At 37.3% G+C, this 24,885-nt stretch overlaps 2 protein-coding genes across 5 annotated transcripts; one reads left to right on the forward strand and one right to left on the reverse strand.

The window, feature by feature from the left end:
* Positions 1 to 1,162: 1,162 nt before the first annotated feature.
* Positions 1,163 to 16,117, reverse strand: LOC141017718 (phospholipase B1, membrane-associated-like). The gene is made up of 42 exons (XM_073492449.1): positions 16,054 to 16,117; positions 15,414 to 15,467; positions 14,732 to 14,792; positions 14,585 to 14,619; positions 13,593 to 13,677; positions 13,439 to 13,490; positions 12,978 to 13,058; positions 12,799 to 12,864; positions 12,632 to 12,693; positions 12,160 to 12,235; positions 11,925 to 12,032; positions 11,674 to 11,748; positions 11,477 to 11,548; positions 11,255 to 11,329; positions 11,108 to 11,168; positions 10,479 to 10,537; positions 10,313 to 10,386; positions 10,153 to 10,196; positions 9,912 to 10,020; positions 9,640 to 9,691; positions 9,073 to 9,153; positions 8,921 to 8,986; positions 8,471 to 8,571; positions 7,899 to 7,980; positions 7,710 to 7,814; positions 7,059 to 7,154; positions 6,471 to 6,542; positions 6,284 to 6,361; positions 5,657 to 5,717; positions 5,407 to 5,465; positions 4,987 to 5,054; positions 4,856 to 4,899; positions 3,883 to 3,982; positions 3,742 to 3,793; positions 3,578 to 3,658; positions 3,415 to 3,480; positions 3,213 to 3,307; positions 2,027 to 2,108; positions 1,826 to 1,930; positions 1,644 to 1,739; positions 1,485 to 1,559; positions 1,163 to 1,357 (listed from the first exon to the last, which is right to left on the reverse strand). Exons 1-42 carry the CDS (start codon positions 16,115 to 16,117, stop codon positions 1,163 to 1,165), a joined length of 3,225 nt encoding a protein of 1,074 aa, XP_073348550.1.
* LOC141018186 (protein yippee-like 5) lies at positions 7,109 to 23,928 on the forward strand. 4 transcript variants are annotated; one of them, XM_073493100.1, is made up of 4 exons: positions 7,109 to 7,165; positions 12,994 to 13,098; positions 21,443 to 21,592; positions 22,908 to 23,928. In XM_073493100.1, the coding sequence occupies exons 3-4, from the start codon at positions 21,452 to 21,454 to the stop codon at positions 23,127 to 23,129; spliced, it is 363 nt and encodes a 120-aa protein (XP_073349201.1). In that variant the 5' UTR covers positions 7,109 to 7,165; positions 12,994 to 13,098; positions 21,443 to 21,451; the 3' UTR covers positions 23,130 to 23,928. The 4 variants fall into 4 exon arrangements, with proteins under 4 accessions (XP_073349201.1, XP_073349200.1, XP_073349197.1 ...); XM_073493099.1 differs by having other exon boundaries at positions 21,447 to 21,592; XM_073493096.1 differs by lacking the exons at positions 7,109 to 7,165; positions 12,994 to 13,098 and adding an exon at positions 20,392 to 20,558.
* Positions 23,929 to 24,885: the final 957 nt, after the last annotated feature.

Below are 24,885 nucleotides of genomic sequence, written 5' to 3' on the forward strand. Positions count from 1 at the left end.
AGTAATCAGCAAGTTAAGTCCGATTAAAGTCCAATTTGATGGTACTTTTTATTGGTATCAATTTTATATGTATCTTTTTAGTCTCCACAGTATTTAAGAGCAATAACTTTATACTCAACTGCATTTATCTGATAGTTACTCAGTGTTCAATTAAGATTTTAGATACAAATAAATATAATTATACTATAGCACTTAGCAAACAATAGCAAGTACTATAATACCATAGCAAACAAGTTCGTTTTTTCAATTCGTCATGGAGTAAAAATAAAACATGACATATAAGAACACGTGCATACAAATAGCAAATAAAACAAAGATGACATTAATATACAGAAAAAAAAGTCGAAAATATTAAACTACAGAAGAGAATATGCAGACTACAGACTCAAGGTTGTGCTGGACTATTAAATAGATTATCAGCTTTCCATTCAGTCAGATCCATTAGTTCGGGGAGATTGGGATTTTTTTAGTGTTTCACTTGAGTTGTTTATTCTGTGACAGTAACTGGATTTTTGATTTTGTGTTCTGTGATCAAACAGCACATGTGACAATACTGGTCTCTTCATTGTTTTCGAGTGGGTAGATACTGTTGTTGACAAAGTACATCAGCCACAACTTGAATATTGTACCCATTTTATTTTATTAATAAATAAAAAATGAGGATAGAGAAATGTACAGGACATCAGGATTCAACAGGGTCAGCCAATTACATTTGGAAACAATTTCTGGTACAGTATAAAAATTACAAATATTTTACAAACATGTAGCACCATCAAGTATTATCTTTGATACAAACAAATCACATTTGCCTCTATAGCATAAACGGGCTGCTAGTACTGCCAATCCAACAGTGATTCAACATCCAAGTCTGCAGCTCTATGCAGCTTTCGAGCATAGTTGTTTCGTTTTTTTGTGTACTAGACCTACGAGTGATTTAGGTCAATAGGTTGAATTTCAAGTGGTCCCATAGACGCAACTGCAGATGAGCTGCAGTCGAGTGAAGCTAGTGGTCAAAAATGCCTTTGACAGCAGCTTTAAGACTTAAATATAATGTTGACAATAAATACAGCTTGAGAAGAACAGACACATTAAAAAACCACTTGTGTCTCATTTCTACAGCTCGTCCCTGCTTCGTTTTTCCGACGCTGACTGCAGGAGAGAATCAGCCAGGCAAAAGTAACGCCAGGCCAGTAAACAGATGATTCCCACCAATCACTGGCACCCACACAGGCATGAGGAGGGACACTTTGGCACAGGGGAAGTCTGTTACAGTGTTGTTGGGACTACTAGCTGTTGAGGTGGGGGTCACAGGTGAACTTGGAAGGCTGTTGATCTTAGTGTAGATGAAAGGATTCACCTGTAGGAATTCAATTCAAGTATTATGGGTTGATTAGTCAAATTATATGGAGAGCAAATTCAACTTAGATCTAGTTTGGTGATATAATAATAACAGGAGTTGTGATTTCAGAAATATCCACACATACCTCAGAGGGACAGTGAATCTTGGATCGGTCATATGTGAAGTTGTTATAGGCCTGCTTTCTGCCTACAGGCTCCAACTGTTAAGACAGACAGAGAAATTCTGTAAAACCAAAAACGCTTGGACACATTGTGCTTCAGTTCAGTCTGTTCTCCATTCTCACCATGTTATTCCACAGGGCAATGGCCATCTCAGCATGAGCTCGCTCACTTATGTGGAAACAGTCCACAGAGAAGAAACTGGAATCAGCCTCACCGACCTGTGAAACGATTAGATTTAGGGTACATTTTCGTTACTTATGTTTGGATGCTTGTTTTGATATATGTGTATGTCTCTGTAACTTACTCCAATGTAAGGGATGAAGGAATTATGTAAAAAGGGTTGAAGGACAACAGCAAAGTCTTCTTTTCCATCATAGCGATCTCCAGAAATAAGTTGCAGGAGCTCAACCTAGGGAAAAAGACAGAAAATTGGAGAAATTATAGACACAACCCCCTTTTTTCCCCAAAAATATTTAAAATGGTTAAAAGAGCTCTTTGCTTCTACCTGATACTCGTGATTGATTCGTTTTATCTCTTCCAGCTCTGGGGAGTTTTCATCTGGGTTGATAACACAGGGACAGTTGGTCCTTTAAAAAAGGAGAAAGGAAATTATTTCAAATTACAGAATCAAATATTTTTTCATTTCAAAATCCTTAAATTCTAAATTAAATCCTTGACTAGAAAATAGATAGGTGTAAAGGTTTACAGTAGTAGGGAATGTTAGGAATTATATCTCTGCATCAAAACAACTGAACCAGAGGTATTTTCAAAATCTCTGATGTTCCCAGAAACACCCAAAACATCTCCTTTATGTCCACTAAATGGACAGGGAAAATAGGTTATTATTTAGTGTTAACTGCAAAATTACAATATGCCTGAGTTAGAGAACATATCAACCAATCAAAACAAATATGACTGAATAATCTAATCGGAAGCACTTCACCACCTTCAGTTTTTTCCAATTTGCAAAGCATGTCTCTTTTAATTCTCATATCTGCTTTAGAAAATCTTAATCTTTCTAAGATTTTAGTATTTGGAGTTTTAAAGCTGCATCTACTGTTTTTTAACCACTTGGGGGCAGCAGAAACCAGCTTTAACAAAGTGCTGACATATTTTACAGTTGTGTTTTTACACATCCAGGAGCATTATAATTCATTTGGAGTTTATCATCTGGTCTCGTGATGAATCAAAGTCAGATATCCACTCTCCTTTTTGCTATTTTTTGGTCTCCACCAACTCTTGATATAAATATCTGTCTCTTTAGCCGCTAAATATTCCTCTGTGTTCACACGCTAGTGCTTAACTTTGTCTATTGGCTGTTCGGTGCTGAATTTGTAGTGTAGTGGGGGTTTAAGAGCTTTTTTCGACTAAAAACAACTGCTCGCTGGGACTGTAAAACTACAATGATACGATACGATACGATACGATACGATACGATACGATACGATACGATACGATACGGTACGTAGAGTTGAGGGGAACTGCAGAGTCAGGCGGTATCATCACTATGAGCGACTCCTTTTACATTATACATTGTTGTGTCTATAATATAATACATATATAATCTAAAAAATAAAATATCTATATAATACAAAAATATTGATCACAGACACTTTAAAATCATGTGACTTCCAATTTTCTACATGACGTATAGGAAGATTGTAAATCACAGAAAAACAGGCACAACAAACCTCTGCAGGAGGGAACAACTAATCGTGTTCTTCTTGACTGTTTTCAGCAGCTCTATCTGCAAGATCTCCACGACATTAACCAGCACCCTCGGTACCTAAAGATACAGAGAAAGAGAGGAGGGTGAAAAGGCAGGAAAGGTATGACCCACTTGTACTCAAAAGTACAGCAGGTGATGATAACTGATAGCTTTTAATATCTCACCTCTTTGTACAACATGTCCAAACTGAGCATCAGATTGTGGCTGTAGTTCTTCGGTGACAAGTTATTCTGCAGAGATATGCAAAGTGTGGTTTTTCCTGCAGTTCCATCACATCACACAAATGTGTGGTTATCTATGTACAATGTGATTTTAAAGAACTCTTACTTGGTCTATGCAGTAATGGCAAAGATCATTCCCCCCGACGAATATTGTCACAAGTTTCCAGTCCGTTTCAAAATTCACCGCCTGTGTAGCATGTATACAAAACATGAGCATGAAAGAGGTAGACAATCTGTTTTATAAATTACTTAGCTTTAGGGATGTCTGACCTTGTTCCCCTTTATGGCCTTGATGAGAGCTTGAACTTGTGCTGGGATTGCTCTGTATTAGAACAAATATAGGCAGTAGACGTTAGAGAGATGGCAACAATGAGTTCCTTAAAGGTTTTACTAAAAAGAAAAGGCACATACGAGGTCTTAGCTCCAGACGCAGCCATGTTGAAACCCTTCTGTAAAGAGCCCACGCCTTTCGAGAAGCCTTTTAAGGAGGGGTTGAACATCTTTAAGATGTCTGAGGAGAGAAAGAGCAAAAAGGATCAGGTAAAAGAAAAGCGAGTAAAGGGTTCTTTTCTTGCAACATCACAGCTCTAAAACTGAAAATCAATCGTTCATGCTACATGCAGCCATGAAATAAAATTCCACTGAACAATTGCAGACCGCCAAAATATGTTCCCTTAAAGTGCATGTTTTGTAATGAGTTGGGCTTTTTAGTTATTAGTTTAATATTCATTTCCTGTTTTATTTTGTAGGTTCAATTCTTGTGTCTCATGTTTTGCTTTAAACTTCCTGTCTTTGTCTTTTTCCCTGCCTTTTTTTTCCAGCCTGTGTTCTATTTGTTAATTAGTCCCAGTATATTTAGGCCTATGTTTTTCCCATACTCCTTTTGTTTTTTACCTGCCTGCCTTGGTGTCTTGCAATAGGTTTTGCCACCACCAGGCTCAGATTGTTATTCTAAGTGTCTAACAACATAATGGACATAAAGGACCCCTACAGAGTCTGACCTTTTTTTAAATTAGAGAATAAGATCCTTTTTGTTTAACCAGAAACAGCCTTGCCAATGCCACCGGACTCCATTTGCAGAAACAGTCATTCTTTTTGTCATAAAACATGAGAGAAAAACAAAATAAAACACATCGAAAACCACTTGGTTTGTCTTTCTGTTCATCTATGAAAATAACAGGAGGAGTGAGAGGGAGTATGTTGTGGAATATGGTGTGCAAATTTGGCATATTTTAACATCCAATGCGGTGGATTTAGGGTTTATTTTGACCAAACCAGAGCTAGTGATTTTTGGATCAGTGGAAAAACGAACCAAGATTGTGCTGCATTATATTAGAGACATTGTTATTCCTGTCAGATATTCACTCAAAGAAACTAAACTCACTTGGTAGTGTTGTGACAGTGTCCAGAGCCTTATCTCCTCCAATGCTGCAAGAAAAAGCAAAGGAACATTAGCGCGGTTCATAAAATGTGACGTTTAATGTAAACCTCATTAACACTGCTGGCATGTTGTACCTCCATGATACCCCTTTATACTCTTTACTGAGGTCAAACACGTTCTTTGCTTTGGCCCCAGTGCCGGCCTGTGAACAGAGAACAAACATATCTTATATCAAAGATTGAACACGAGAACATAAAACGGATGATCATCAACGGTGCAAGCTATCTGGCTGATAACAAATTGATTAGATAGTTCATAGTTCAATGACACTAAATAGCTGATACCAACAGGTTGGAACTCAATTGCAAATGAATGTTTCCCTTCAACACACGCCCACATTTATACCATAGCAATAATAATTAACAATAAGTACCAGACAAGCACTTATTGTTTATTGCTGCTTGATGTTTTATCTCTCCTTCCTTTTACCTTACTTTAAGGGTTATATAATATATATTATAATAAGATGGATATCTGTGTGTTACAACACTAACCGTTGTAGAGTCTCCCAGTGCTGCCACCACCTTGATGTCTGCTGGTCTCAGCTTATGAACTACAGATAAAACACATAAAGGAGATTCAACCCACTGACATCAAGATAAAGCACAAAAGTCATCTGAATACAATGTAATATCTCAGCCCTTTCCCTTCTGTGTTTTAGCTTCAGTAAACCGCCGATAAAAGAGGACATCAAATCTCATATCGACCGTCTGCTGATGTTGCAGAGACGGCTGTACGTCTCACCTGAAGTTGGCACAGTGTCAGATGGAGCAAGGTCCACACAGGAGAAGTTACTTCCCCAGTCCTGGAGGAAAATCAAATGATCAGCAGGAATAGAAAATAGGTGGGAAAATGTATGGAGAAAAGGAGTCATTCAAACTGAGTCCTTAGTGGCATTTTTCTGATGGTGCATTAGCTGCAATGATTCTTTCCTTATTGATTGATTTGTTGATTATTTCTCAATAAATCGACTGCTGCTCACTAATAAAGTGTCTCAAAATAGAGAAAATGCCCATAATAAATGACCAGAGTCCAAAGTGACATCGTTTTATGGCTTATTTTGTGCCAGTAAAAATCCCAAACCTAAAGATTCACAATTAATAATCATATAACACACAGAGGAGCAGCAAATCTTCACTTTAAAGAAGGCAGAACCTTGATAAATTGCTTAAAATGCTTAACTGATGATCAAAATAGTTAGTGTTTTTTTTTTGTGTTTGTTTTTATATCGAAAACAATTTATCAACCAACTATTTTACCAGTATTTGAGTTACTGTGAGATTTTGGAGATTTTTTCAGGTCTTTGGTTATTAAACATTATATATTTTATTTGTCACTTCTCAGTCTTTCTGATCAAGATTAGATGCTCACTGTGATAGGTCCAGGTGTTGGAGGGGGACCGGCATATATGTAATCGCTGTTGTTATAGGTCCGGATGTATGGTGAAGTCTGTAGGCAAAGGAAAAAACATATATTACATGATCAGTGACTTTGAACCCTCAAAATATGGAAAAATAATAACAATAGAATAATAAATAATTTAAACACGATTTCCTACCTGGGTCGGACATTTCAGGTTCATGTCTTGGGTGAAGTCCTGTGTGGAGGTCTTATTGCCCAGAGGTTCCAGCTGAGAAAACAAGGATCAGAGTGACAGCTGAGTATCATTCAGGCCTTTTAATATGAAATACACTGTGACATTAAACACAATGATGTTATCATAACAAACACACTTTATCAGGCTTTTATAGTCCAGGTAGTGTAGCAGTGTCGCAGCCCCATCAGTTGGTGTTAGTTGAATATTCTGTTACTATTTACAACCAGTGTTGGCAGAGCAGTTTTACTGACATTGTTTCATCTGCCATTTTGTCAGATCTGTCACCAATATTAGAGGCATCTTTTATCTACTCCCCAAATGTGGTTGTTGGGGTGTTACCTAGCTGTTTTGTGAGTTGTTCATTTAGTTTTCCTGCGATCAGTAAGCTTCTAATAAGTTCTAAGTTCTAAGTTAGCCATTATGCTAGCTGTCTGAATCTAACGTCCTTGGTCTGAATGTTGTTGTTGAATGCTAATACAACATTCTAGCTCACTGTTAAGTGTTAATTGGACAAAATATTGTAAAAGCATCTTCTCGTCTGATACCTACCATGTTGTTCCAGAGGGAGCGAGCCATCAGTGTCTGGGCCTTCTGGCTGAGATGGAAGCAGTCAGCGCTGAAGAAGGAGCGATCAGGGCGGCCATCCTGTGGAAAAGGTAGGTAAACGTATGAACTTTAAGGACGACTCACTATTTGGTGCAGGCTACAGAAAAACCAACAACTGCAAAACCTTTTTTGTAGATGATCTAAGCTTGGAAGACCACATGGCTGCCACTACAAAACTTTTGAAGTGTTCACATATTCTGTTTATATTAATTAATGTTACCAATTAATGTTAAGGAAATAGTTCAAAACTTTGGGGGAAAAACAGACATAATATGTTCACTTTCTTGCAGAGATTTAGATCAGAAAAACTAGGCTAAGCTAAGCTAAGTGGTGGCTGGCGGTAGCCTGATATTTTCTGTACAAACATTTGATTAAGCGAATAAGTATAGTTCCCAAATTTTATGCCAAACAATTCCTTACTGACTAAATCATGCTAATGTTGGCCCACCATAAGGTTCAACTGGCCCTAGAACTGAAAAGGTCTGGGTACGATGATTGTAGTGCTACATGTGTTTATAAATTGAATGCCTGATGGACCAAACTCCCATAAAGTGTGTCTAGTCCACATGTGAAAAACAGAGATTTGTCACTGACCGGCAGTTTAGGGACGACGATTTCTCTGAAGAAAGGCTGGACGACCACAGTGAAGTCTGAGCGAGTGTCATACTGGCCCGACTCCACAAGCTCATGCAGTGAACGCTTAAAGAAAGAAAGAGAAGGTGTCAATGCCTGAAGATAAACTGGGCTGTTGAACAATCACAATCACGTGGTTTATCTTCCTACCTGATAGTGTCTGTTAAGGTCCTCCACCATTTGAAGAGCTTTAGAGTTGGCTTTAGGCAAGATAACACAAGGACACAGAATACTGGAAAAGGAGACATAACAAGGGGTTATACCACTGTTTATGATTTTATCATGCTTTTATAGTCACTGACTGTATTTTAAGGTAGTCGTGGCCCCATTTTCTATAGGTACTCTTTTATTATAGCTGTTTTGTGATCTGTTAATTTAGTTTTTCTGCGATCAATTAGCTGCTAAACAAGCTAGCTATTATGCTAGCTCTCTAGAGTTAATGAACTGCTAATACAACATTCTAGCTAGCTGTTCAGGCTGGGTTGCACCAACAAGGATTAATTTAATCTAAGATTAGCTCTAATCAGTGTTTTGTAAAACTTGGTTTGAAATGAGCAAATCCAGATTTAAAAAGTATGCAGAGCTCTATTGTGCTGTTGTGTTGGAAGACGTATTCACACAGTATCTTTTAATCAAGTATTATTTTCTGTGTATTTAAAAAACTTCAAAATGTATATTATTTTGAAGCAATTTTTTAAAGACAAAGAGTTGATGATACTCACTTTACCAGCCAGGTTGGGCATTTAAGTGAAGCGTCCAGGTGCATGTCTCTCAGTGGGAGAATATGTAGAGGTTCTACTAAGTTCACCAGAGCCCGAGGCACCTGACAGAGACAGGCTCAATTAAATCCAGCAAGACCAACATTCACTATACAAAATAGGTTTGTGGAATACGTAGGTGCATGTATTTGGTGAGAGTTTTGAGCTCTTCCCCCGAGAAAATGTTACATTTTTCAATTAAAATACGTAATACCACATAATTTTGGACCAATGTTAATACCCTAGGCTAACTGTGTAGAAAAATTTGCAACAGCAAAAAGCTTGTTTAAGACATCCAATGGGGAGTACAATCATTAAAACAGGGACATATAACTTAAGTTTTGATGCTCACCACATTGATCTTACATTACATTATTCACCAAAGCATTACATTGGTATGTCTGTTGATTTTACCTGTTTGTGAAGATAATCCAGGGTGTCCTGAACATTACGAATATAACTCTCTACAGAGTAAAGCAGCTGTAAAGTAAAGAAAAACATGTTCAGGTTGTGCCTTTAAAGTGTGCCTTTTGACTTATGAGTTATCACTCTCCATCAGTACTCACAGAGTTGTAGCAGTGGTCACACATGTCATTTCCTCCAATAAAAACAGTGATCAGCTTCCAATCTGATTCAAAATTGATTCTCTGTACAGGAAAGAAGAATGTGGAGGAATAAGTAATGTTGTTAAAAGGGACATAGAAGACATATACTGTATGTCATGGTTTGGGGGTTTAGTTTTTTTATTTCCTTTTTTATTTTGAAATGGTCTCTCCTCATGTGTCTTGTTTATATTATTTCTTGTCTTCGTTTCTTCCTCCCCAGTTTTCTATGTCACATGTGTTTTAAAGTTAATTAGTTCCTTGCGTAAAGAAATAAAGACAGGAAGTAAAGACAACCAAGAGACATGAGGAGAGACTCTTTCAAAATAAAAAAGGAAATAACTAAACTAAAACCCCAAACCCCCAAATCCATGTCTCTTAGATTTGTCAGACTTTAAAAAACAAAACAGATATGTCTTTTTCATTGTTATTGTCCAAAGCAGACATATAATCTACAAATGCAGGATAATTTTATAGCTGCGTTGTCAAATATAAAAATAGGTAAAGAATAAATAACTTATTATAACTTACAGAGTCGTTCTTCATCCTTGCCACCAGGGCTCGCACCTGTGGTAGCATGTCCCTTAAAACACAAAATAAATTATGAAAATTAACAGGCAAAGAGTTTACTCAGGGAGTTAAAAGTACATTTATTTTAAGATATATGCTGCCAAATTCTGCTTTCTTTCAATTTTTATAGGAACTGATTCTTGAAGAGCAGTTTAATCACAGATTTCAGTTCCTGGTCTTAAATAGGTATAAACTGGTAAGAGGCTGCTGAAGATGACTCTGATAGGACTCACTTGCTCTTCGCTCCAGCCACAGCCTGGTTGAGGAAGGCCTCAGGAGTGTTCTGCTTGCCCATGCCAACAGAGTAGCCCGTCAGGTTTTGATTAAAATGTTTTAAAATGTCTGTTATAAGAAAGAAATTATGATAAAAAAAAATTTAAAAATAGTTTGAACAGCAGCAATAAGCATGCCAGAGCAACAAAAACTGACTTCAGCATGTTATTTGAATCATATACAAGTCATTAGAAGACTCACTGGGCAGCGTGGTGACAGTTGTGAGGTTGTCATCTCCACCAATACTGCAAAAAACACATAATACAGTGTTATGATGGGAGAAATTAATGGTCATAGAGACACATTAATACCAACACTTAAGCATTAATTTAACTATTGTGTGAGAAAAGTGCTGACATACCTCCAGGATAGACCTCTGTACTGACGCAGGACATCCAAGATGTTGTTAGGACTGGAAGCTACACCGTTCCCTGCCTGACAGATGGAAGAGGACATGAGGCATAAGTTATGAATATTATATATTTATCATCCAACTAACTAACTAAAAGAATGAGAAAATGACTCACTGTCAGAGAGTCTCCCACAGCAGCCACCACTTTGATATCACCAGGCCTGAGTTCATGGACTGGGAAAATACAGAGGAAGCAAAACTTAATTAATTAAACAGCACAGGACCTAATTCTTCTAATTAACACTGCAAAAAAAAAGAGAGAGAGCTAAAACCTAAGAAATAAATGCTGACTTTGAGGAGAAAATTACTTAATACTCGTGAATATATCTTTCCATGCATGTAGGTAATTTTTAACACGAAAAATCTTAAAATAAGCTGGTTCAGTCTTGAAATTAGTAGCCTCCGATAGTGTAAGTGGGAAATGCTGATGTTTAGGGTCAAATTAATTAAAGTCAGACTGAACGCACACTGAATATATATTATGATATTTTTAATTACATTTTTTTTGCACTCTTCATTTTAGCACACATAAGAAATGAAGAACTAATTTAAGTTAACCAGATACCAGTAAATTACTGTATTTTAAGATGTCCTGACTAACTGAGGCCTAAAAGACACCTTCAGGTAAGTAATTGACTTTAAAAAAAAAAAAAATTAATAACATTTCCAGAAAATCTGATTAAATTAAAAGATTTCAAAACTCGGCAAGACCTTTTCGTAGTGTAAAAGCATAAACCATCTTACCTGAGGTGGGTGTGGAGGGTGAAGGTCCGAGGTCCTCACAGGGCATCTCTGTGCCAGTAAACTGAGCGCACACATAGAGCACATTCACAGTCAGAATCACACAGGAAGCGTGCAACAATGCGACAATCTCCATTTGACAGTACTCACTGGCTGAAGGAGAGGAGAGGCATCACTTTGGTGATATGAAGGAGAGTTTCCCTCCGTCCTCAGGAAGGGTCGGTCCTTAGGGAGGGCAGATGTGATTATGGAGAAGGAGGCGGGTTGGGAGAGAAGAAAGGTAGAATATAATACAGTACGTGTAATAATGACACATGTTAACATGCTGATCTAGTAACTGCATGCGTGTGAGCTTTCAGCGCAGTTTCTCACCTCAGTTGGACACGGCAAAGCGATGATATTTCCATTGTCGTCTGTGTTGCGTTGGACACGTGTGGGCTGCAGCTGCAAGACAGAAAACTCATTGTCTTTATGTGTGAGAGGACAATGACTCTGTATGTTTATGTATATGTGTTTGTGTGTCTGTAGGAGAAAGAAGGAAAGAATGCTGAGATTTCTTTAGGCCTCACCAGGTTTGTCCACATCTGCACCATCAGGTTGTCAGTTTGCTGTAAGGTTTGTGACTCTGAGAGAGGTTTTCCACTCTGTTCAAACACAGAACATCAACAACATCAAACTGTGTGTTAGATGCAGAGAGAACAGTTTGTCCTGCAGAGAGATCACCAGGACTCCTTATCTGTTACTCTGACACACTGACTGTATCTTTTAACAGAAACAGAAACAGCAGAGAAACTATAACACTAGGAGTTGAAGGACTCACAGAAATAGATGAAAGGTCTGTGATGAACGGTGATTCCTGCAAAATGACAGTGAAGTCGTCTCTGTCGCCATACCAACGTTTCTTTACCATGAGCTCACCCAAGGACTCCTGGGTTGAAAAGAAAAGTTCACCATAAAGATATATCGTATGCACTACAGCAGACTCCACCACCACAGGTCAGCTAAAGGACTGACTAGAGCTAACAGATCATTTTGGATATGAATAATGGACAAACCTGCAGAGCCTGACTCAGCATGGCTTTCTGAAGTCTGACTTCTCCCTCACTGTATGTCTCCATGCATGGACACATCCTGTCAGTAAAACAGATTCACTCATTAAAACTTTATACTCATAAAACTTGATGATTACACAGACATTCTGCATTCATCAGCACTTCAGAAACTCAGTTTATCACAGTGAGATATGCTTTATCGTTAAAGTTGGATGGAATAGACTCTAAAAGTTGTGTTTTTACCACAAAGGACCTCTACAGAGATAGATCCATTTGTTAAAGACCAAAATCCTTTTTGTTTAACCAGAAACAGCCATTGTGTCACTCTTGCCAAATTCACCAAACTCCATTTACAGACGCAGTAATTTTATTAATGTAAAACACACTTAAATCAAACAAATAAAGGCTCACAAACTCTGTCTTTGTAAGTCTTGAGGAACAACCGGTAAAAGTGTAGTTTTACTTATGAACTCACTTGTTGTGATATCTGTTGTGCTCTCCATCCCACAATGCAACACTGACGATGGTTCGCTTCAGCTACAACACAGTGAAGTCAAACAAAGAATGCGTAAAATGTGTGAATATTGACATTAACAGTGACTGAATGAAAAATGCTGTATATAGAAGTAATCTGAAATCTACCTGAGAGTGCAGCAGCTGCAGAGCATCGTCCACCTCTTCAACCATTGCTTTGATGACAGACTGAACCTGAAAGTACAAGGGATTTGACCTCTTGGCTTTACGTCTGCAAACACACCACATATGTATGATTTCATTTCCAATAGTTTCATCAATATTAATATATTTTGTTGTTTTTGTACCTGTTGTGGCTCACAGGCACAGAGTTGATCCACCTGAACGAAGAGAAGGAGCAGCTTCCAGTCTCGCTCCACATCAGTGGCCTGCAGGAGAAAAATCAAGGATACCCAGATAGTTAAAGAGGTACTTTTTGATTATTGAATTGTTTTTTCTCTCACTCTCTCTCTTTGGAGGGCTCCAACTTACTGGAAACCACTTGGCTTATGTGCGTAACAGTATATAGTGTTAGCATTTAGTACGAACAGTCTAATAATGCCATATATAATAATATCGGTGACAGTAGAAATCCTTACGTATATTTTGGTGCATAACATTTGTACACTTTTATTTAAATAGAATAAGAAATGCAGGACTTTCACCTGCAGGGAAGTCTTTTCATATTGTTGAGTCTTCTACCATTTCATTTGACTCAAGTTAAGATATAGATGAAGATGTAAAAGTGTCTGATATGATAAAATCATACCTGATTGTTTTGGAGGTAGAGGGACACTTCCTCTGCCTGCTCCATCAGTGTGCTACAGACCAAACCAAACAAGGAGAAATCAACTTTAAACCATTTGAAGCAGACAGAGTTATCTGTTGAACATACCTCATGTGTCAGAAAGTGCTGTTTGTACCTGTGTTGAACAAACTGAGGGGCGTAGAGGTTTATCTCATCTGACAGAGGGCTGGTCAGTGCAGGATTGAAGAGTGTCATCAGCTCTGATGGAGGAAAATTAACACAAGTTTACCATTAAAACCCATGCAGAGCATGAAACATGGATAAAATAGTTGGATTTGACCATGAAAACAGTGTCTTAGTTTTTAATTTATAGACTAAACTTCACAAACATGACAGTGAAATACAGAGAAGATATTTATTCTAATAAAAAAAATTAAAGGTGCACTATGACAAAGATCTCATTGACTGATTTTTATTTTTTACATCAAAACAAATTAAATAAACAAACTCTTTTTTATGTGTGGCGGACCCTGCCACCTTTCTAGCTTAACAGTGTTCTGGGGACCTTATTTTACTCTGAGAACAGCTTGTTTATTCAGTAATAGAAAAAAATAAATATTTCTGAGTTTGTATTATTACCTCATTAATATTGTAAATATTAATATTTTGAATTTGAATTTCTTCTCCAAAACTACATAGTACCCCTTTAAAGTATTTCAAAAGGGCTTTTTTAAATCCTGGACTGGCACTTCCTGTTTTGTGTCAGTCAGTATTTTATCTCCATGAAGTACCGGCAGTGCTTTGTATTTCATGAATGGCTTTCAAATAAGATAACAGACCACATGCCTGGTGTATTTTAAGCGTATTGGGGTTCACTGTTTCAAATTATCACGGCGAGTGTAGATATCGGTGTAGTAAAGATAGTGCACAGTAGTGTGATAGAAGCTCATATCAACCTCTTCAGATGAATTACACCGTGTATTTAGACTGTAATCAAGTTTTAGTAAAAGTGACCAGAAGATACTGAAGCTTTCAGAGCAATCCTGAACATACAGTATGAGTGATAAGCAAAGCTTACAAGAGTGCAGTAATTAAATTAAGTAAATTATTTTAGATTCATTCAGGTTTAGGCCTCGTAAACACCACCAACAACAAAGTAATACTTACCTCTGAGTCGTGATACCACTGTTGATAGTTCAGTGCTGCTGGAAAAGAAAAGATCAGGGTGTGAGTGTGTCTCTACATCGTTGAATTGAAGTCCTTATGCCGCAATTATCAATTCAAGGTGGAAGCCGACCGGTGACCTGTGCTCACCTGTGCATGTGAAGTCCAATGGAGGAAAGAGCCGCCACATCTGAGGGCCTAACGCTGTTCACTTAAGAGAGAAAAAATGATCATTTAAATGTTATATCTGCATTGAGATGCAGGAGAATTTGCTTTGTTGCGAAACAGAAATAAAAAAAAATTGTAGTCGAACTATGGGGGTTGATAAAAAGGGCCCATAATCTGAGGGTAAATGTGATATTAACTGTATCAATCAATCAATCAGTCAATCAATCAATCAATCAATCAGTCAGTCAGTGGTGGAAAAAGTATTCAGATCCTTTAGAAAAGAGAGCAGGACTCCATTCAAGATTAAAATAAAGTAAAAGTACAGAAGCATTGTCAGTACTACAAATATTAAATAGTAAAAAGTAAAAGTCAATTGTCGAGTAGTGATTTATTATTATTAATATTATATGGATCATTATTATTTTACGTGTAGGTAGATTTAACTTCTTTTTATAGTGTGCAGTAGTTTAATCTAGTATCTAGTATCATATTTCACAAGCTGATTATATATTTTTTGAAATGACTTAAAAAAAACAGTAAAATATTTCCCCACTGGTACTGGTTCAGAATAATGAAGGTTGCATAAAGCAGTTGAATCATCTGAAACTCACAGTTTAGCCATCAATATAAGCAGAGCTCTAATAAACTCTCTGACTTGACTTACCATTTGAAGGGGGCGGCCGAGAGGGAAACATCTGAGGGCAGGGCAGTCCGGTTACTGAAATCAGGCATTGGTAACAAACACGATTATAAACATTTGTGTATTAAATATAGTTGATGAAGTATTAAAACGCACATATGACTATTGTATATTTCCTCTTTTAGCCTGAATGTCACACTTTTTGCACCACAAGCATGTAAAACACATCAACTCATGCGTCTCCATTGGGATTGGTTTGCTTTTACAGATCCTATGTACAATTTTCATACTATTTGTAAAAAGAAATTATTGGAAATAATGGGAAAACCCTCTTTACTTTAGAGGCACACCAATATATATATATATATATATATATATATATATATATATATATATATATATATATATATATATATATATATATGTAATTGTTTTGTTGTCAGATCAAAAGGGGAGCCCAAGAATTATAAACTAAAAATTAATTTAAATTTTTTTTTTTTTAATGTATTTTAATATACTTTCCTCCACTGATAGGTGTCACTTTAATTCAGAACCATCAAATCCACTTTCATCCCCCTAAAATAATGCTCCTTCAAAGTTCACGACGTGATCTATAATGTTTATATCCTCTACGTCAGTTTAAGATAGTGAAAACAAGAGGAACCTGTTGTCCATGTGAGCCCCAGGACTGCGATCAGAAGCAGCTGTGGAAACTTCATCTCTCTCATATTCTCTGGTTTCGTCCTCATTGATCTTTTTCCTGCAGCCGTGTTTCCTCTCTGCTCCCTCTGTCAGGCAATCAGCCTTCTTGCTATGTGATGATCAGTTGTACCAGTAAACTATACATATCATAAATACGCACAGAGGGGAGGGACTGGCCAACTTGTCCAAAGGACACAGCTGTAAGGTTTTGTAATGAAACGATAACCCTGATAATGAAACGCTTATGTGATAATGAGTGAAAGTGAACTTTGGGATGTTAATTTGATTCTATTTCTGGAACTAACTTGTTGATCTAACTTGTTTACCTGGTCACATTGTTGTTGGTAAGCTAATGGAAAAGGTTTTAACATTTTTCAGATAAAGGAGCAATACATTATCTGTCCTGTAGTGTGATAAGAGAAGAGGCTGAGGTCTTAACAAGCTGCTACGACACAGTCACATTATCATTTAGCTTTTTAGTTATGATAAAAATCTGCTCATCAGCATCTACACAGCAGGATTTATGTTACATAAGCTTTGTTTTGTCTTCTGTACTTGGCACGATTATTTAAATCTCCAGTGTTTTAAGTCAACAGACTGTGCTTCTATTTTATTCAATGGATGCTTTTGATATTTTGAGTTTTGAAGCTCAACGTCTCGCCATTAAGTGCAGTCAAACAAGTGACAAGAGATTGTTTGAAAACTGAATGCAACTCTCAATCTGATTATTTCTGCTAATAGGCTTGATGCACATCTGTACTGTAAATATGTCACTGGAGCCAGCAGCTGGTTAGCTTAGCTTAGCAAGAAGACTGGAAACAGGGGGAAACGGCTAGCCTGGCCTGGAAACAAAATCCACCTACCAGCGTGTTCTGGATACCATCCAAACAATGGTGCTGGAAAATAATTTAGTACATTTACTTTAATACAATTTTGAGGTACTTTACTTCCATTTTTTGCTAGTTTATAATCGCATTTTGGAAGCCAATTATTATACTTTTTACTTTTCTACATTTAGCCTACTTAACATAAATACATTATGATGTAATATTAAAGATTAAGATAAAACTTTATTGATCCCTGACAGGAAATTCACAGCTACCCAGCAGATAAGCTAGTAGATAACCAGCTTAACAAGCTTTAACATTAAAGTGATGGTGCATCAGTCATTATAATCCAATAATATAATATACATTATTGTGAAAGATGCCAAAATAAATACTTTTACTTTTGCTACTTTAAATATATTTTAATGCTTAAACCTTTGTACTTTTAAGTAAAATTTTAAATGCATGACTTTTACTTTTGTGTATTCATACTGCTGTGTTGCTTCTGTTTAAATGCAAAAAACTTCAAGTTGTTAGACGTTGACTTATGTAGCCGCCTGAACTATTTCATCCTGCTGGTCATCTATGAACCTCACAGTGACGAGGAGACATCTGGAAGTCACTTCAATTAAAGCTGCTGATTGCTTGTAGACAGTAGCCTTGAAATATCAAACTATTCCCTTTATTATCTAATAAACAAGTCCTTGACATGTTGACTTGACTGGCAACAACACAAGGTCAAGAATCACGCCACTTTGCAGGCTGAATTATTAACTGTGTGGACGGTTGTTTCAAAACACCGCGGGTGAAAGGAGGAAGGATTATCTCACTTATTAGCAGAAATAGTTGCCGCTATCTCTTTTTATCTACAGGTTTTATGAGCACAATGAGGAAATACAATGATTTTCCCAACAAGCTTCTTCATGTCAGACAAGTTACATAAATCTAAGATGAATGGACAAATGTTTCTATCATTTCTCCCATAATTTGATGAAATATTTGTATTTATGTCTTAATTATTTGGAGATAACCTGTAAACTGAAAGTGATTGTATTTCTTTTAGATCTAACTGTGCATGATGTGCAGATGTAATATCTTTATATTCTCATCATAGCTATAGAAATATCTTAATTTTTACGTAACAATGATTCTTCAGTGTTGTAAGGTTCGACCACCTCTTATCTCTGCTCTGATTAGAGAGGTGATGGATGGCCAGAGGGGCAAAAAGTTAAGCAAACAATAACCAGATGATTTATACTACTGTCCTTATGTCATCATCTACAGACAGTAATACCACCTCAAATCCTGCAGATGATACTCCATTAAATCACCTGGACAGCGGCACACACCCGCAGTCTGTATGCATTTAAATGACTCAGCTGTTCAGTCATGACTGCATGTTTCTCTCCACTGTGTCCTTCCAGCAGATCTTGAATGCAGCACAACTATGATCGCTGATTACCATAATCCAGATATGAGGGCAAACTGCCTTTACAGTCCGTTATCGTCCCTCAAGGACATTAACTCTGCACGAACCCCCATCTGAAGCACGGCTTTTATCTCCCCGATCTATAATAATCTTTGAACAGGCTTAGTTGGGCTGAACAGTTTGTCCTGTAGTGTAGTTACACTGCTGCATGTGCAAAGATACAGTCTTCCTCAGCGTCTGTGCAAACAATTGAAAACTGACTGACCTAACCTGACATGGAATGAAATCACTGTGTTCTTTAAGGAGTTTTTCTCTGACAAGGTTGTACCTCCTGTTACAGAGGACGAGAAAAATGCTATGATATTTATAAAACTGCTCGAAGTAAGATTCTGGACTCAAGACAAAAATACCTTTTCTGAAACTTCAGATTCAGCTTAAAAACGCTCTTAAAGTTAACAGCAACACCATCAAATAAATCAAATCAGATAATTAGGGTGTGTATACTTTACATATGAACACTTGTGTTCGGTCAACTCCTTATAAAAGAGTTTAGTTTTTGTTTTTATTTACATTTCAAGGTAGGAGGATTTGGGGCTTTTTATATCACCAGGTTAATTTTCTTAGAAAGTTACTTGATTGTAGGATTTTTGTTGTTGTTGTACTTGGCTGCATACAGTATATCTGGGGCATGTGGTAGCCTTGATCAATGCTCAATTGGTCTGTAATAATTGATAAGCACACTACATGCACTTTCTCCACACACTTTTCTCTTTCTTTCTAACAAGCTGTTAAATCTGGAGATGTCACCATGTCTGTAACGTATCAACCTGTCAGCACTATTAAAGGAAAAGTTCACCCAGTCATAAAAATTCAGTCATTATTGACTCACCCCCATCCCAATGGAAATTTGGGTGAAATTTTGCAGTCCATGAAACGTTTCTGGAGCTTCACAGCAAAACAGCGTTGCAGCATTGAGAGCTGAAGTCACGCCCCTTCAGTTGGACCCCATGGGACCTTGTTTTGGAAAAACTTTGTATGGTAGTGAATGGAGAGAGACAAATATGTTTTTCCCTGCTCAATCTGTGCCATGAATCACACATATGATGTTTGTGAATTTAAAAGATCATTTTTAAAGTCGTGAAAGTTGCAGTTTGACGTAATTAAAGTAAAATAGCATCTAGTTTTGTATAAAAATTGCTCAGTGAACTACATCGTCTCAATCGACACACGTCACCAACACCAACGTGGCCACAACTTGGCACAGAAAAGGTACTAAAAAAGACGAAAATCACAATAAATCTGTCCATCTTGACAACTGCAGTTATGTGAAAGGAGAGTTCATTATTTTATTTAAAAAAATTGGGACTTATTTTAAAATGTCAAAGAACAACTGGAACACAAATGGCTTCTTACAGCTTTTAAAACATTATCCAAGTCTCCAGAAGCTGTGAGATCCCAAACGGATTTAAAAACATTATTTACACCCTCTTCACAAGGGGTGCACGCTAATGCTATTAACCTAGCGACTACAGTGAAGATTTTGGCTTTAATAACGTCTTTTCAAATCAATCTGGAATCTCAGGGCTTCGGCCTCAAAACCACTGGTTCCAACAAAGATGTAAATGTTCAAATAATACCCATTACGATTTAGTTTCACTGAAAAGGGAGCTAAATAATGTCCTTAAACATCTGGGGAGTGTAGGCTTGGCCTCCTCTGCTGCCTCCCTGTGGCCATCACGTAGAGCTACGTTAAGCTGCCGGTGAAACACGGAAAACACCGAGCCAACTCGGCATTCAAAATAAAAGCACAGCGTTTGTAATTGAAAACAAACACTGATTCCGAACATATTAACGTGTACTGTGATCTTCAGTGCGGGCTCTTCTACAATTTAAAGATGTCAGGCATTCTGACTGTAGCCATTATTATTAGGATATTACCATTTTAAACGTCCCGGTCGAAATAAGTATTTTACTTTGAAAGTTCTACGCGGAAGATGGCGGTCTCGCTGCTGCTAGCTTGGCTGAAACAAACGCCATTGTACGTGAACGTTGCATCAACTGTTCTCCTCTGTTATTGTTGTCAAACTCGACCCAGAGGAAACCGAAACAGGGACCTTCTATTTAATCACTGGAGGGTGAAGAAATACAGGTGGATAAGACACCTCGACGAGAAAACATCCCTCTCTTCTTCCAACTAGCTAACATTACGAGGTGAGACATCAGGCTGAACCGTGGTTAGCCGTTATGTGGATGCTGTTGACATGGTCTCCTCTCTCTGACAGGCTGCCAAACACACTGTAGCCTTGTTCTTTATTTCATAAACTTACAGCTTTTGCTGGTTTATAAGAAAAAGCTAATCCACAGGGAAATGTTTTGAATTTTCTTGTATTTTGCTTAACCTTGTTAGTGACATACTGGCCTAATGATGCCTTCAAGTGCATCCTAGAAAATCCCTCCATTCCGGAGTGAAATCCGTTAATAGTACTGTTTTGTTTACAGCGAGTGAGCACCAAATGAATCTTAAACTGTGTGGTTAGTTTGTGTCAGATAGTGGTAGCTAAACAATGAATGCAAATGAAACAGTACCTTTTAATAATTAGTATTTACGCCAAGTCATTATAACACATAATACATATTTTACAGGACTCGCACCTTTTAGAAATAGGGTGTCATTAATAAAAGAAGTGGGCAATATGGATAAAATAATCTGTTACAGTGTATAATGTAATGTTATATCACAATGTTACTATGTATTGGAATGTTAACTTTATGTAAAACTAATTTTAGTTTAATTTACTGAATAGAAAAAAATATCAGTAATGTCTTTAGCAAACCCAGCTAATTATATAACTGATAAATCAAGGTACATTATCTCATTGGTCCACAACAGTCCTGTTAGTTAATGTACAACATGGCTCAGAATGGGTATAAACAGTATGCAAAATCTCTGAAATCATACCGATTGTATCATCATATTTCTCACCCTAAAAAAAGAAAATACAACTGTCTGTTATTTCTATGTAATTGCAAAAGAGATGTGTGTTGCATCATCTAACGAGGCTAGTTTCTTTGTTTTTGTTTTAACCTGCTGAAAGGTAGACACGATGGGACGGATCTTCTTGGACCACATCGGTGGGACTCGCCTCTTCTCCTGCGCCAACTGTGACACCATTCTGACCAACAGAGCTGAACTCATCTCCACACGCTTCACTGGAGCCACTGGCCGAGCTTTCCTGTTCAACAAGGTACCAGCACATCACTGTTGTAGTTATGGACCATAGATAAAATATGTCAACATACATTTCAGGATGTTAAAAGATCACCAAGGGTCAGATAGTCATTTCCATTGTAGTTATATATAGTTAACACGGTGATATACTGAATGTGTAGCTGATTTGATATTGTCAACATCATCAGTTCCTGAATACAGATTGTGAGACCATTTTCTCATTTGCTAGTAAACATAAAATTATCCAGGAGGTGGCAGTGTCATGCCAACATAAACAAGGCCCAGCCCATATTAGTGGTTAGCATTCATATACAGAAGAAATAGTTTTAGGGAAATAGGATTGGATGATTGAAGTCTGAAGAAACAAGACATATTGGCAATTTAACAATTTATTAATTAACAGGAGCCTCAGTAGCATATGGAAGAACCACACACAGCCACAATAGCCTGGCACCTCCTCCTCATGCTGGTCACCAGCCTGGTCACACACTGCTGTGGTATGGCATCCCATTCTTCAACCAGCATTTGTCACAAGTCAGCCAAAGTGGTTGTGTTGGTCACTCTGGCACGAACAGCATGCCCAAGCTGATCCCACAAGTGTTCAATGGGGTTGAGGTCAGGACTGCTGGCAGCCATTCCATCCTCTCCACTCCCAAATTCTGGAGGTGGTCTCTGAGAAACCCTGCTGTGTGTTTGACAAGGCTGGTGACCAGCATGAGGAGGAGGTGCCAGGCTGTTGTGGCTGTGTATGGTTCTTCCACACGCTTCTGAGGCTCCTGTTTGTTAAATTAATAAATTGTTAAATTGCCAATATGTCTTGTTTCTTCAGACTTCAATCATCCAATCCACCAAACAACACCAAACAAGAGTCAATAGCAGAATAAGCTGTTTGGCAGAGAAGATTTGGCAAATTTTTCATGGGTGCAACCCACATACTCAGCTCTGCTGATCATCCCACAAATGCATGTTCCTTACAAATCTGGCACCATTTAAAAGGAAAATAAACAGGCTATCCAACGTTATAAGATTTATTGCCAAGAAGCATTGTTACGACAAAGAAATCATCTACCAAACACAAATTTCCTTACTTTTTGTGCTATGTTTAGATGGGAACTTGTTTTAAAATGTAAAAAAAAAAAAAAACTTTCCATCGGCATCGGTGAACTTATCCTTTAATACCACTGCATATTTAATTTATTTTTGTTCTTTCCTCTCACTATTGTAGTAGACTATAAGGCTAATTAAATTTTGCTCGCAAAACCTAAAAAATTCTCTGTAGAAAAAGCAGCTAACTGTTACAGTGACACATGCGTCTGACTGCTGCCCTCCAGGTTGTGAACTTGCAGCACAGCGAGGTGCAAGACAGAGTCATGCTGACCGGCAGACACATGGTGCGGGACGTCAGTTGCAAGAACTGCAACAGTAAGCTGGGCTGGATGTACGAGTTCGCCACTGAGGAAAGCCAGCGCTACAAGGAGGGCCGTGTCATCCTGGAGAGGGCGCTGGTGAGGGAGAGCGAAGGCTTCGAGCATGTTCCCTCTGACAACTCCTGAATTCACTTGTGTCGCCGCTACAAAGCTCAACCCGTGCTTACAGTGCATGGACTTGCATGGACAGTGTGCCATTTGTGAGTAGAGCTACGCCAAAATAATATCACAAGCTGGGTGTTTGTGGGAAGTGGAAACAAGATGTGGTGGACATTTTCCCATAACTTTAAACATCAGAATTTCTTCTATGATGGGTAATAAAACCATTGCTTCTCTACCCATTTAGAGCTTCAGTATGTGCCTGACAGGCTGTGATGTTTGTAAAATGTGTTGGTGTGGTGGGATTTTGGCTGCTGTTAGAGGGAGAGGATTCACTCCCTACAAGACGCTCAGACAGACAGATTGTTATGTAGAAGTTTGGATAGATGTGAACAGCACTGGTGAGTTCTGACTCTTAACAGAAGATTTAGTCACCAAGCAGTGTGTGCAACACATTCCTTTCCTGACAAGAGTTAAATGTCACACTATGCTACAAGTTCTTTATTTCATATAATCACTGAATTAGTTTTCTTACACATTAGCTTAACCAGAGAATAAAAGAACATTATAAAAGTAAACATTTGTATCCCTAAATTGATCATATACTTGGTGTTATTATTACTGAACCTATAAAGAGTTCCGATATCCCCACTTTATTTTATGTTATTAGACATGATGATAAAGTTGATCAGAACAGGTTTTAACGTGATGGAAAAAAGCCAACTTTTGTCTTTTGCATTTCATTACACTCCTGCTCCAAACAAACAAATGAAACTTAGGACATGTTTATTTGTTTTTTGTCAAAAATAAAGACATTCAAACAATATGTGTTCATTGAGTCTATTTTCTCTTATGTCTGTCAATTTTCATTCTTGTATCCTGCCTGAACTATCACAAAATATTATTTTAACATCTAACTTTATTTATTAGTTGATTTTGCAGTCCAGGACAGTTGCCATGCAGCAATACCAAGTATTTGTTGGTACTACTGGCCTTTATAGACTCAACCTGTATGATGGAGGTAGGGTTGCAGCGAGGTATAAAAAATGATGGTTTTCAAACCATGTTCCCATGTGAATTTGCTTATATACAATGTTGAATTCTACCCTATTAGTGTTTGTTTAAGGTTAAAAGTTTACATCAATTTTTTTTTTGTCTGTCAGGACAATATTTTGTGAAATTATAAAAAAAAGTCAAAAATTTGAGATAAAAAACATACATTTTGACTTTTTATCATAATTATGACTTTTTAATCTCAATTTCACCTTTTTAACTCATTTGTGACTTTTTATCTAATAATTTTGACTTTTTATCTGATAATTTTGACTTTTTATCTAACGATTTTGACTTTATCTAATAATTTTGACTTTTTATCTAATAATTTTGACTTGCCATTTAATTATTTTGACTTTCTTTTTCACAATTATGACTTATCTCATTTGTAATCTGTATCTCATAATTTTAGCTTTTAATTACAAATGTATGACTTTAATTAACTTTCTATTTAATGATTATGACTTCGCAAACTCACAATTTTGACTTTTCATCTCTTTTATCTCATAATTTTGACTTTTTATCTCATAATTTTGACTTTTTCACTAATAATACTGACTAACCAAGGGAACGTTTTGTCATAAAAATAAGTTTTCTTCTTTGTTTCTTTATTTAACTGTGTGAACTTGGCTTCCACAGCGTGATGAAAGACATGTCACAAACCGACAGGCGGTACAGAAAACAAACGCACCCTTCGTAAAGTCATGTCGCGCTGCATTCTGGGAAATGC

The sequence above is a fragment of the Pagrus major genome, chromosome 22 (assembly GCF_040436345.1).
Source record: "Pagrus major chromosome 22, Pma_NU_1.0".
NCBI classification, from domain to species: domain Eukaryota; kingdom Metazoa; phylum Chordata; class Actinopteri; order Spariformes; family Sparidae; genus Pagrus; species Pagrus major.